The sequence below is a fragment of the Panthera tigris genome, chromosome C1 (assembly GCF_018350195.1).
Source record: "Panthera tigris isolate Pti1 chromosome C1, P.tigris_Pti1_mat1.1, whole genome shotgun sequence".
NCBI classification, from domain to species: domain Eukaryota; kingdom Metazoa; phylum Chordata; class Mammalia; order Carnivora; family Felidae; genus Panthera; species Panthera tigris.
This window is the reverse complement of record NC_056667.1, coordinates 154,021,110-154,036,002: the sequence shown is the minus strand read 5'-3', so window position 1 is coordinate 154,036,002 and position 14,893 is coordinate 154,021,110. Positions and strand designations below refer to the sequence as shown.

Genomic DNA, 14,893 nt, shown 5'->3' with positions numbered 1-14,893 from the left:
GAAATATCCTCAAAATTGATGAAATTAATAGCTCTTAATTACAGGTGCATAATGAGATTTACCTAAGCAAGGAATTCAAGTGGAAGCACAAGTTAATACTATTAACAGCACCATTTTTTCATGATAACTATGTGCAAAACTCTCTACATACCATCCCAATCTTAACCAGTCTTTGAGGCAGTGATTATTAACATTTTTCAAAGTAGGAAACTGAAGCTCAAAGAAGGTAAGTCATCTGGACAGAGTCAATAGCTATAAAAGGTAGAACAAGGTCAAGATGATTACTTATCTGTGAACTACTAGAACCAGTTTGGATTTTTCTGTATTGAATACAAGTGTTCTTCATGGTATACATTAACTATCCCTGAAGGATTTTATCTATTTTACATTTTTTAAGTTTATTTATTTATTTTGAGAGAGAGAGACACACACAGAGAGAGAAAGCACGCACATGAGGGAGGGACAGAGAGGGAGAGAGAGAATCTCAAGCAGGTCCCACACCCAGTGTGGACCCAGTGCAGGACTGGATCCCACGAACCATGAGATCATAACCTGAGCTACCAAGAGTTGGATGCTGAATCAGCTGAGCCACCCAGGCACCCCCTATTTTACATTTTGGAATTTGAGCTGTATTTCCAATGTCTTGCAGAAACTCAAATTTAAAGAGAAACTAGAAACTCACGTGAAGAGAAAAATTGTTTTTTTGAAGTGTATACACTCTTAAATAGTATTCATAAAGTTCTTTAGTTCTTAATATCTTTTAGTATCTTAGTGTTTTTTTTTTTTTGCAATGTTGTCATTCCTGAAAGTTAGAAGATCAGAGATCAGCTTTTTTTTAAAAAAATTGAGGTATAATTGACATATTACATTATGTTACTTTCAGTTGTATAACATAATGATTTGATATTTGTATACCTTGTGAAATGATCTTTGCAATAAGTAGTTACCATCTGATATCATACATAGTTATACATTTGTTTCCTTTTTCCTTTTGATGAAGACTTAAGATTTACTCTCTCATCAACTTTCAAATATTCAGTACAGTATTATTGACTATAGTCACCGTAAGAGATCAGCTTTTTAAAACAAATACTTGGAAAAATAGATGTAACTCTTGGTTATTTTACAATAGGAGTAGGTTTTCCTTCTTCTTGCTGACCAGATTGAAGGATGAGTGAGGCTAGGGCACCGCAGCCAGGAGTATTGCATGTGTCAAATGAAAATGGAGAGAACAAAGGATACAAGAATGTGGTTTCCGGGCCTCATCGAGATAAAGTGATGTGAGCAACATGAGTGATGTTTAAAATTGAGAATTAGAACTAAAATTTACATGGCGAACAACTTGCTTTACTTTTTCATTGTCTTGAATTTTACAGCTGAAGTATTCTAAGGGAGAGAGGGTATTTTTGTTAACCTCGCACCTCTTTCTCTCCTCTTCTGCTCTCTTTTCCTGTTTGGTTTACCATCTTCCTTCCATCGTTCAACATCACTTCTCATTCTCCCTTGTGTCTTCTCAATCCAGATTTTCTTTCTTTAACTCAAAGAAACACATGAAACACATAAAATCCATTCAGAGTTCAAAATAAGTGGTGCTTTTCTTGAATGGATTTTATGTTTACCCTTTCATTTTTAAAATGGAGTTTTTAAACTTTGATATTTTACCTCCCTACTCTTCAAATAAAACAAAATCCAAAAAATTTTGGGCATCTTTAATTGAATTTGTTTTCTCTTACTAAGTAGTAAAACCTGGTCACTAAGTTATGTGTATTCACCAGATGTTTTCAATTTAATGCATTTGTTGCTTTAAAATGGTTCTTAAAGGGGGTTCACATCAATAATTTATAATCTTTAAAAGTAGACAAGCTTAGGACCTCTTCCCAAAAATTTATTTTGGTATTACTTGGGTAAGCCCTGGTGGCTGTATTTTTTTTAAGTTATACAGATGATTCTTTTATACTCTCTGGTTGAGAACCACAATGGACCATACCTTTGTTTTGACATACACATTTTTTTTGGCAACAATAGGGACAAATAGCACTTAACTGCCTTCTTACTATTACCTAACATAAGTGAAAAGAGCTTTTAAAACATAATGTTTAAGAAAATAATAGGGAATAGATTTGTTAATTCCATACTATGGATTCTTGGTGTTAGTATAATGTAATGCCAATTTCTAAACCTAATTATGGAAGAATTGGTGTCAGATTCAGTGAAATTTGATATTACTGAAAATCATACATTCAGCAAGCCACCCATGTATGGTACCTGAAAAAGTATTCCCTATTCATCTAACAGAGAAAGTAGAAGACACATTCCTTACCCTGTGGGAGTTTGCAATGTGACACGTTATGCCTTTGAAAGAGAGATATTAACAAAATAAATTTCCAATTGTCTCCAGTTTACCCTAATATATAGATTATGGGTCTAATGTATAGTTTTGTTTCAAAACTTGTCTTTATTATTGGAGTTCTAAATTTTCACTAGAATTATCTTTTTAACTGAACTTCTTTCATACTTTTCAGCCTGATGACTCACGATTAAGTTTCTTCTTCAATTCTTTTATTATTTTCTCTCTTCCATTTGCTGCTCCCTCTTTTGAGACTGATGCTGGGACTCCCGAAATTATTGCACATCTTGTGAATTTTATTGTGAGTTTTCCTTTGCTCTTTTACTCTACTGTATTAGGCAATCTAAAGTATAGAATGCTATGAATTTTTTTCGTATATATGTACTTGTGTGACCATCACACAGACCAAGTATAGAGCATCTCCATACCTGAGAATTCTCACTTGTGCCCCATCCTGGTAACGTACCTTTGAAAGGTAACTAAAATTCTGACTTCTATTTCTTTTCAGCATATATTACATCAAAAATTTTATTTTGATGGTCATGCCTTCGAGAATTTTTATTCTTTTTGATTCCCCCCCCCTTTTTTTTGATAGCCTATTCTTTTCAGTAAGAGATTGTCTTCTAAAATCTCTCTGAGAATACTAATTTTAACCCCTTCATATTACTCTATGACAATTTTTTTCTTTCTTCTAGAGTTAGGAGTTTGGTCTGTTCATCCCAATCCTTCAGTTTTATGTTTTTGGTCATCTTTGATTACCAATTCATCCTTAATTATCTGTTAATAATTTTGAATGAAAGACTACGTTGCTGTTATTCAGGGTTGCTTCTGCCTTATGTGGGTCTGTTTCCCAAACAAATCCTGCCTTGATGGGGAGGAATGCCTGTAGGCTTTGTGTATGTATCTGGTTTGCTACATTTTAGGATATGGGCAAGGAAAAGGCAAGAAGAGTCCACCTTCATAGAAAATCCTAAATAATCTACCAAAATACCAGGTCCAGTAAGAGAATTTAGCAAAGCCACAGGGCACAAGGGTAATTAATATTATGTAAATAGGTTCAGTTTTATCATTTTAGCATCAAACAATTGTTCCACTTTGTTCTTCAAACCAGTGTTTCCAGAGTGTCTTCTGAAGAACATAGGAGAGATTAATGTGTGAAATGCAAAGGGTTCTGTACGGACTTTAGGTTTCCCTGGGGAAATAGGTGGGGAAGTGAAGATAATTGAATTGAGAATAGTGATGGGGGCTTCAACCCCAACCGAATATTCTTATTTCTTCAAAAAACAAAAAGTTAAAAGTCCAAAGCAAATATGGAAAACTGTTAAAGTTTGTTAAATCTAATACTTTCTACACTTTTCTGTGTGCTTGAAATATTTCATAATTTATCATTTCTGGCATTATCAAAATAAAACAGCAACAACAGAAGAGTTTTGTGATCTAGCAGATTCAGGGTCTGCTATATATCAATTTTGTCAAACTCTTAAATGTGTAAAGTCCCTAATTGTCCAGGGGCAGAGAAATTTGTTTCCTACTCCAGCATTTTCCAAATTTAGCCACAGAACTTTTTCTTATGACATATCAAATCATATTGCATTTACAGACAGCAGCTTTTGATATGCTGCTTTATAATTTATACCCAATTACTTACCAAAATAATTTGAGGAATTATTCAGTGAAAATGTAACACATTTAAATTAGAAATATGGGAGGAGTCTGGGTGGCTCAGTTGGTTACACATCCAAATTGATTTTGGCCCGCATTATGATCTCACAGTTTATGAGAGATCAGGCTCTGCACTGGTAGTATAGAGCCCGCTTAGGACCCTGTCTCTCTCTCTCTCTCTGTCTGGCCCTTCCCTTCTCATGTGCACTCATGCTCTCTTTCTTTCTCTCTCTAAAAATAAGTAAATAAAAGCTTAAAAAAAATAGAAAGAGGGGCACCTGGGTGGCTTGGTCAGTTAGTGTCTAACTCTTGATATTGGCTCAGGTCATGATCCCAAGGTCATGGGATCAAGCCCTGCATAGGATTCTGTGCTGGGTATGGAGCCTGCTTGGGATTCTCTCTCTCTCCCTCTGCCCCTCTCCCCTGCTCTCTGTCTCTCTCTCTCAAAAAATAAAAATAAATAAAAAAAAAAGGAAATAGAAATCAAAATTCAAAACACATGAGAAAAAGGTAGTAAATTAACCTGCCCTGCTTCTAGTAAAAATGGAAATGAACACCATAGGTGGTCTTATCTCAATTAATTCAGAGATTTTTTTTTTTATTGGTTTAGTCTGGGGTTAAATTTAGCCTGGAGATAAATCCCACTGCTTCACACTTGAATATAGAGGAGGAAGCGGGGAAATATGACTTGCAACATTGTTGGGTAGAATAATCCTTAGTCAACTTGTTTTCTGACTTATTTAATTGTGGGCCAACTCTGTGACTTCTCTGCTGGACAGAAATGTTTCTTTCTCTCTTCTGACATTCTCAGATGAGTGTAGGCTGTGGCTTCTGGTTTAATCTTCTCACCAGGGGAAACTTGTCTTTCTCTCTTCTTTGGATTTGCAAAAACTCTTCAGTGTCTTCTCTGGTTTTCAATGATATGAAACTTTGTCCTCTTGTGCATCTTTGTTTTCATTGCAATGGGAATTTGGAAACTAGGGGATGATAAAACATGGGATAACCATTGTCATGAACTGGAAGCTGACAGTGCTTTGACTGGGAAAATGTATGAGGAAAAAAACAGATGATAGATACATAGATAGTACATGCATACATGCATAGAAAATAGGTAATAGGAAGAGAGTACAGAATACTTTTACAGCTATTTCAACTGTAAGAAATCCTAGATACGAGGATACTACCTTCACTTTTTGTTTTCAGTAGTTGTGTAAATATCATCTAACATGAGGCCAATGTGCAATATTGAAAAGAAGATGCAGTCATACTAATATTAGTAAGTGGAAATATGGTAATATTATTTCTCAAAATTTTAAATTAAACACAAAAAGAATAAATATTGATTGATTTTATTAAATGTATTACGTTCAAGTCAAATAAATCATACTAATATTAGTAAGTGGAAATATGGTAATATTATTTCTCAAAAATTTAAATTAAACATAGAAAAAATATTGATTGATTTTATTAAATGTATTAAGTTCAAGTCAAATAAATTTAAGTGCATCTTTTCAAAGTACTTTTTTTGGATAATAAATGCATGATATCTTCATTATAAAAATTTGAAAAATAGGGGCGCCTAAGTGTCCAACTTCGGCTCAGGTCATGATCTCATTGTTCATGGGTTCAAGCCCCATGGCGGGCTCTGTGCTGGCAGCTCAGAGCCTGGAGCCTGCTTCTGATTCTGCATCTCCCTCTCTCTCTGCCCCTCCCCCACTCACGCTCTGTCTCTCTCTCTCTCTCTCTCAAAAATAAATAAACATTAAAAACAGATTTAAAACTTTGAAAAATAAAGAAGAGTGCCTGGATGGCTCAGTTGGTTAGGCATCCAACTTCAGCTCCAGTCATCATTTTATGGTTTGTGAATTCTAGCCCTGCATTGGCCTCTCTGTTGTTAGCACAGAGCCCATTTCAGATCCCCTGTCCTCCTCTCTCTCTCCCCTCCCCTGCTCACACTCTCTCTTTCTCAGAAATGAATAAACATTTTAAAAAATTTTTGGAAAATAAAGAAAGGTATAAAAAAAGTAATAAAAGTAACCCATGATCCCTCAGCTGTGAATAACCTTCATTAAATATATTGTGCCTTTAATTTCAGACTTTATGTACATTTAAAAAAATGAGATGAATATACATGTATGTGTATGTGTAACACATACATTAATTGTCCATTATAAGATTTTATAATTTATTAAATAGTCTTTAAAAGCAGTCTTTTTTTTTTTTTTAATGTAGGCGTTATGCCCAATGCAAGGCCCAATATGGGGCTTGAACTCATGACCCTGAGATCAAGACCTGAGCTGAGATCAAGAGTCAGTTACTTAACTGACTGACCCAGCCCAGAGCCCCTAAAAATTCTAATTCTTTAAATACCACTCAATTTTTCATTATATTTTCATTTTTTATTTACTGAAACCCTGACTGTTAGGCTTTTAGATTTATTATAATTTTTCAATATTATGCAAACATTGCAGTAAACATCTTCACAGATGGGACATCTGAGACTATTGCTTTTGGATAAATCTTAGAAGGGAGGTATTTGGCAATAAAAATGAATTAACATATTTAAGGCCTTTGATGGGTATTGCAAAATTCTCCTCTAAAAGTTTGTACACATTATTTATTGCCATCATCCAGATGGGAGGCAGTGACTTCCTCTATACCCTCCATACTAGAGGATGATGATGGAATCTGATCTGGCTGTAACAGATGCTTAGTGTCTTTCTTCACTTTATCCTGTCCAGGAAAATACCTCCCATGCATGGTACCAGTGACATGAATCACCCACCAGCCCTGCTGTCTGTATATAGTTTAGTGAATCAGAATATGTATGTTGAGGGTGTGCATGAATAGAGCGTGAGGGGAAGAGAAAGAAGGGAAAAAGAAATAGGGAGAGTAGAACTGGGGATTGGACATCTGAGTTCATGACATCTACTTACTTACTGTCAGATAATTCCTGAAAGAGGTGACATTTCCAGTTGAATGTAGGGAGTACAAAAATGTCAGTTCTCCAGACATCTTTTCTCCAAGAGACAGGTATGTGTACGCTGAAGGTAATCTTCCCCTCACCTTTATGATTTACAAAAGTGTTGAAGAATCTCCTAGACCCAAGTGGAAACTGCACTCACTGCCTTATTTCTCAGATTGATGTTGGTGCCAGTTTCTAACAGGCTACCAAAGTCTCTTTTAAAATACATAGACTTCTGGTAAGGATTTTCTTATACTGTGCCCAAATAACTGAGAGGAAAAGTCATCGACTGTGTTCTACACATAATTGAAGTTCATTTTGTTTGATATGGAAATAGAGTCCTGGAAAAGAATAATTTTAGCTTCTCCCACTTCTTTTCTGAATCTATATTATCTGTGTTCTCACTACTGTGATGTGATAGATTTTTATATTTAGCATTGGAAAATAAAAGAACAGATCATGGCTTCTCTTAGGTCGCCCTCCCTCTGGCTTTGGTGATATTCCTTACTATATACAGCTTCTCAAGCTGTTCACAATGGGCCGATATATTAGAAGTTGGTGTGTCCCAATTCTCAGGCAAACCTAATGCAAGAAGAAGAAGAAGAAGAAGAAGAAGAAGAAGAAGAAGAAGAAAGAAAAAAAAGAAGAGACTCATTTTTTTTTAATGGATAAGTTACAAAATTACCCTGACTCACTGGAATAATGAGTTTGTTATTTTCAAAATAAGAACTGTTATTTTTATGCTTTTTTATTTAGAACATTTCAAAGTAATAATATATAGAAACTTGACTTTTTTATTTTGTATTTTTCTTTTCTGTAGGTGTTGTAATGTTTTGTATATACATATAAGTTATTTAGGGAAGTCATAGTTTGAATGCATCTCATAGGGTGTTTTTTGTTTTGTTTTGTTTTGTTTGCTTTTTAAATTGATTCTGTCACAAATATTTTCTGAATCTCTTTTCTTTCTTCTTCCTAAAACATTTCTCCAAATTGTTTTTAATTCAAAATGAAAAAAAAATTTTTTTTCTGATTTGTAAGTGGGTATGTAATTGTGAGAAAATATAAATATGCAAAATAGAATAAAACAATGTTTCCACCACATCATTTCACAGAAATGAGTTTCCCTATGACAGAGAAGCAGAGGTTGTGAGTATGTTATGAGATTAAGGCAGAAGAGAATCAGGTGATCAGAGAGGCAAGAGGAGAATCTGGAGAGTCGTACTCTCAGAAGCACTGTTGTGGGATGCCTGGATGGCTCAGCTGGTTGAGAGTCTGCCTCTTGATTTTGGCTCAGGTCATGATCTCATGGTTCATGAGTTCAAGCCCCATGTCTGGCTCCATGCTGACGGTGTGGAGTCTGCTTGGTATTCTCTCTCTCCCTCCCACTCTGCCCTCCCCTGCTCTCTTTCTGTCGCTCAAAATAAGTAAAATAAACTATAAAAAAATAAAGAAGCACTGTCATAAAGAATTTTAAATAGGGAAGGTTGATTCAATAGCACTAAAACTAAATACAGATGAAAAGTAGTTTTTTTTCCCATTAAATTGTCACTTTTTTTTTAGAAGCTGGGAAGTATTAAAATCAAATTTATTTTTACATGTTAGAATTTATTTTTTAAAGTTATAATCTATAAACCTTTATTTTCTAATATGAAATTTATTGTCTAAGATCAAATTTTTAAATAAAGATGGTTAGATAGCATGGAAAATAAGTCTTGCACATAGTAATCACTTAATAAATGTTAATTCAACATAATAATTCTGTGAACACATTACTTCTTGTAGTTGAAACCAAAAATCCATTTTTTATTTTTTGTAATGTGCCATATCTTGCTAGCAAACACCTATCTCTTTCTTTGTTTCCACTTAGGCCTCTTATGTAAGGAGCTGAAGGGGAAATAAAATATACAGGATGAAAAGATGGCAACGTTGCCTCCCCCAGGACCTCAGAGTTTTGTCTACTTCACAAGACAGTCTCTTGCCCTCATTGAACAACGTATTGCTGAAGGAAAAACAAAGGAACCCAAAGAAGAAAAGAAAGATGATGATGAAGAAGGCCCAAGGCCAAGCAGTGACCTGGAAGCTGGCAAACAGCTGCCCTTCATCTACGGGGACATCCCACCAGGCATGGTGTCAGAGCCCCTGGAGGACCTCGACCCCTACTATGCAGACAAAAAGGTGAGTTTATTGGGACCTCAGTAGTGCAGTCTCTGCACTACTCTGTTGCCTTCTTTTGTACAGAGAGATACTTAAAAGTTTTTTAAATGTTTATTTATTTTTGAGAGAGAGACAGAGAGACAGAGACAGAGCCTGAGCCAGGGAGGGGCAGAGAGAGAGGGAGATGCAGAATCAGAAGCAGGCTCCCTGCTCTGAGCTGTCAGCACAGAACCTGATGTGGGGCTCGAACTCATGAACTGCGAGATCATGACTTGAGCCAAAGTCAGACACTTGACTGACTGAGCCACCCAGACATCCCTGTACAGAGAGATATTTTAAATTGAGAGTAAGTGGAACTTAGTGAAAAACCAAATAATGACAAAAATGTTCAGTTACATATGTATGTGGGATATTCAGAATTTGTACTTTTAATTTTTCATCCAAACTGGTTCTGTCACTGACACATTATTTTGATATCCTTAATCTTTTAAAATATTCAGTACAATGTTCTGCCTTTTGGGACATGACATAGATGCATACCTGTAGGAACGGAATTATTGTCAGTTGAGAACTAAGACCTCGGGGTATGTCCAGAATGCGTTCGTATGCAGGTGCCAGCTGAATTTATGGGGATATGTAAGATCATTCAACTAATAATGGGAGTTTAGACTTCTGCTTCATTTAGGGTGTTGAAAAACGCGTCTGAGATAGAGAAGTGGGACATGAATCAGAAAATGTTTCTACTGTTCAAAAAAAGAAGGGGAGTGGGGCGCCTGGGTAGCTCAGTCAGTTAAGAGTCCGACTTCAGCTCAGGTCATGATCTCATGGTTTGTGGGTTCGAGTCCCACGTCGGGCTCTGTGCTGACAGCTCAGAGCCTGCAGCCTCCTTCGGATTCTGTGTCTCCCTCTCTCTCTGCCCCTCCCTGACTCACACTCTGTCTCTCGCTCCTTCGAAAATAAACAAACATTAAAAAAAATTAATAAAATTTAAAAAAAAAGAAGGGGAGGGAGTATCTCACAAAATTACTCAGAAAGTTGAGGATAAAGAAAGGCGATTGGAATGAACAAAGAGGATGAGCTGGTAAGCTTTTTGCAAGCAGTTTGTGTTCAGGGGTGGGAAGGAAAGCAAGAAGGTGGTGGAGAGCAAATAAAAAGAGGAAGTGGATAGCAGTACATTCATGCTGAAAAATCTGAAAAATTTTCTTCCAGAAAGGCAGAATTTATTGAGGCTCCAAATAAATTGAAAACTTTTAAAATATAGGATAGAAATAGCACCTTGAAAGTAAAAAAAAATAATAATAATAATCCTCAGAGAGAAAAATACAGAAGGTTGGAATCATGTAGCTAGTTGCAGATGTTAATAGACAAGGTACAAGCTAAGGCCAGATTGTATTTGCATTAGAAAAGTGGAGAGAAGGGGTGCCTGGGTGGCTCAGTCCATTAAGTGTCCAACTCTTGATTTCACCTCTGGTCCTGATCTCACAGTTCATGAGTTCAAGCCCCGCATCAGGCTCTGTGCTGACAACACGGAGTCTACTTGGGATTCTCTCTCTCCCTCTTTCCCTGCCCCTCCCTTGCTTGCATGTGGGTTCTCTCTCGCTCTCTCTCTCTCTCTAAATAACCAAATGAACTTAAAAAAAAAAAAGATGGAGAGAAGTCTTACTGAGACTTGAGGGGCAAATAGAGGTTGGATTTAAGAGTCCTGATACATTGAAGTAAATGCAGGCACATCAGAGGAAATGCGTGTTACATGATGTCAATATTTTCCACACCACAGGAATGGAAATTGTCCTCTGAAAGTCAAATGTTGAGAGTAACAGAACTGAGAAGGTGTTTTCACTTTAGGGAAATGGGAGAGACTTTGAAACACCTGTGTAAAGGTTATTCTGTTGAGAAAGTGAGAAGTACAGCTTTCCTGACACAGTAGTGGACACAACCAGGTTGAAGTTCAAGTTGACTAAGAGGAAACTCTAAAGGATTAGATCGGCAGTTCTGTAACTCTCCAACATTGCTTTGCCGTATAGCACCTGTAGACTTTGAAAGGTCAAGAAAGACAAAATAAAGCCCATTTTAAAAAATAGTTTAAGATATAAATGAAAGGGAATATTTCCTGATAAGACATCTAGCAAATAAAGTAAAATAGAGAACATATTTGAAATAACCTGAGAAATATAAAATATGATGAGGTTACATTTTGATAGTAGAAACCCATCTGCCTCAGTGGTAGTTACTATGAACAGCAGTCCCTAACACTTGCTTCACATTACAACAGGCTGGCAGCACAGCATTAAAAACCAGAATACCTGAGAAGCCCTTGAAATACTATATAGCATTCTAATTAATCAATCAGTATTCTGACACAGCAAGGAAGAATGCTAATATGGATTAAGGATTGCTGTGTCAGGCACTAGACTTTTTATATAAATTAGCATACATATTTATCATAACCTGGTGAGATAGGAAGAAATACCCTGTTTTTATTTATTTTTTAAGTTTATTTATTTACTTTGAGAGAGAGAGGGAGAGAGAGTGTGAGCTGCGGAGGGGCAGAGAGAGAGGGAGAGGGAGAATCTCAAGTAGGCTCTGTGCTGATGTGGGGATTGATCTCATGAACTGTGAGATCATGACTTGGGCTGAAATCAGGTCAGAGGCTTAACTAACTGAGCCACCCAGGTGCACTTACCCCACCCCTCTTTTTTTTTCTTTTTTTTTTTTTTGGTAATATCCTATTTTTATTTTATTTTATTATTTTTAAATTTATTTATTTATTTATTTATTTATTTATTTATTTATTTATTTATATAATTTTCATCAAAATTAGTTAGCATATGGTACAACAATGATTTCAGGAGTAGATTCCTTAAGTCCCTTCCCCATTTAGCCCATCCCCCCTCCCACAACCCCTCCAGCAAACCTGTTTGTTCTCCATTTTTAAGAGTCTCATGTTTTGTCTCCCTCCCTGTTTTTCTTATTTTTGCTTCCCTTTCCTTATGTTCATCTGTTTTGTCTCTTAAAGTCCTCATATGAGTGAATGTATATATGTATATGTATATATACGTATATGTATACATATATACGTATATATATATATATATATATATATATACGTATATATGTATATACATATATACCACATCTTCTTTATCCATTCATCCGTCGATGGACATTTGGGCTCTTTCCGTACTTTGGCTATTGTTGATAGTGCTGCTATAAACATTGGGGTGCATGTGTCCCTTCGAAACAGCATACCTGTATCCCTTGGATAAAGGCCTAGTAGTGCAATGCTGAGTCACAGGGTAGTTCTATTTTTAATTTTTTGAGGAATCTCCATACTGTTTTCCAGAGTGGCTGCACCAGTTTGCATTCCCACCAGCAGTGCAATAGAGATCCTCTTTCTCTGTATCCTCGCCAGCATCTATTGTTGCCTGAGTTGTTAAAGTTAGCCATTCTGACAGGTGTGAGGTGTGTAATACCCTATTTTTAGATGAGACAAAGGGCTTGGGGAAATTAAGCAATGTGCAAAATGTTACCCCCCAGTAAGTTGTAGATTTTTAAAATTCAATTTGGTTTGTCCCCCTACTGAGATATTCTATTATACCACATCTCTTAATATAGTCTAGTTTCTGTTGTATAGCAACCACTATGGTAACACTTCACAAAAGCAAATTAAATAATGATGAGTAAATAAGACAGGCAAAATAAAAAGTACTTTCTCATTTTACTTATTACTTCATCCTGAAAAATTCCTGGCTCAGAATGGATACCTACTACATTTCCCATTTCCAAAGGGGGTCTGGATGTTACTTAACCAGCCACCTCTTAAGGAGGAAAGGAATCTTTCCGGAATAATCCCCAAGGCATAGACATACACTAATACTGCCTTAAAGTAATTTGGGAGGTATGGGAAAATGTTTGCATTTGAATGGAGGATTATAGGCCTATTAACTAATGGAATGATGTTGGCTCTGATAGACTAATTTAATAGAGAACATTTAGGATGGGACTCCAACTCTTTGCCTTGGCCCCAATTCCTTTCAAATAATATAACACCAGCCACATCAAAAGCCTAACCCACATTTGCATCAGTATAGTTGAGTTGAACTAGGTCAGACAAAGCAATCTATTTTTCGTGGCTCTCTATTCTTGACGTGGTTACAAAGATCTAAAGGGATAACCAAGTCTTTTTATTTTCTTTTGGTTTGGAGCTTTAGATTATCCATTTTTTTGTGTCTAGCTTTTCAGACATTTCTTGATAAAATAGTTTTGACTTTTGCTTGCAAACTTAGAGTTGCTTGCAACTTTGTGGATTGATTCCTCCATGTTTCAAGTTATCCACACTAAGAGACAAAAATTTTATTTCTGCTACATTATAATTATTGCTTGTATTAAAAATCTTAATGACCCCTGGGGGTCAAATCTTAATTACCGCCTGGGTGGCCCGGTCGGTTAAATGTCCGACTTCAGCTCAGGTCATGATCTCACGGTTCATGAGTTTGAGCCCTGCATCGGTATCTCTGCTGTCAGCACAGAGAGCTCACTTCAGATCCTGTGTCCCCCTCTCTCTCTGCCCCTCCCTGCTCACATACTTTCTCTCTCTTAAAAATAAACATTTAAAAAATATATCTTCACTCTTAAAAACTGACAATAAACTGAGGGTTGATGGGGGCTGGGAAGGAGGGGAAAGTGGGTGATGGCATTGAGGAGGCACCTGTTGGGGTGAGCACTGGGTGTTGTATGGAAACCAATTTGACAATAAATTTCGTATTAAAATAAGGAAAGAAAGAAAGAAAGAAAGAAAGAAAGAAAGAAAGAAAGAAAGAAAGAATAAAAAATATATCTTAATGACCCCTAATTTGACTTTGGCCCAGACTTTAATTTGTATTTGAGTGTAATTATCAATGCTTTGTTAAAACAAAGAACACTTGATAAATTAATGATAGAAGTTAGGGCTTCATTTTTTGTGTGATGAATATATAAGTGCTTTTTAATAATGTTATGCAGTGCTTTTATTATAAGTGAAACTTTGTGTCTTTAAGAAAGAATAAATTACTAATTACCCTGTGCTATGGGTATTAAGAGGACAGGTACAATGGCCTACTGTGCTTTATATGTTACCTATAATTTAAGCAGCTGCTACCAATATTGACTAAGAATTTACAGTGTGCCAGAAACTTAAAAGCTTTAAGTTAAATCTTAAATCTTGATACACTGTGCTTTTTAGAAGGCACTAAGTGCTGGCTCTCAAGTTGTTAAATGGTGGATCTGGTATTTAGAATCACATCTGTCCAAACCAAACATATGCTCTTTGGGAACCATATTTGTCTAATTTTATGTTCAACAAACTCTTAAATAAATGGGCAAAATTAAAATACTTTATTCAGACTTTGATATCTATGCATTTCATAGTAGGATTTTGGAATTTACTAAAGGGACCTATACTGACCCCCCACATTTCATAGGCTTACCTATTTTTCCTGCCTATAACTAACTCCTGTGTGTGTGTAAACCCAGATATTCCTAGAGAAGTTCTTGAAGTGAATAAACATTGGGAATTTAAATTTAAAAATAGCAAATGAATTGTTTTTTGTAAACATGTCAAGCACAAGGTAACTTGATCTGACCAAATCTAGACAGTAATATGATTTTCACATTAGCTCAGCTGATGTCTGGTTCAGGAAGTCTCCCTGATAATTCTCACCTGTGTGTGACCATGTCTCTTTCATACTGTCACCCTCCTCCATTTGTATTTCTCTGTATTATACCTG

General features: G+C 36.0%; 1 protein-coding gene across 6 annotated transcripts in view; it reads left to right on the top strand.

Moving 5' to 3' along the window:
* Nucleotides 1–8,891: 8,891 nt before the first annotated feature.
* SCN9A (sodium voltage-gated channel alpha subunit 9) overlaps nucleotides 8,892–14,893 on the top strand; it is a 99,691-nt gene continuing 93,689 nt past the window's right edge. For all 6 annotated transcript variants that reach the window (XM_007074623.2, XM_042994622.1, XM_042994621.1 and 3 more), the window contains exon 1: nucleotides 8,892–9,149. In XM_007074623.2, the coding sequence (XP_007074685.1) occupies nucleotides 8,892–9,149 (258 nt within the window). The remainder of the gene's footprint in view (nucleotides 9,150–14,893) is intronic.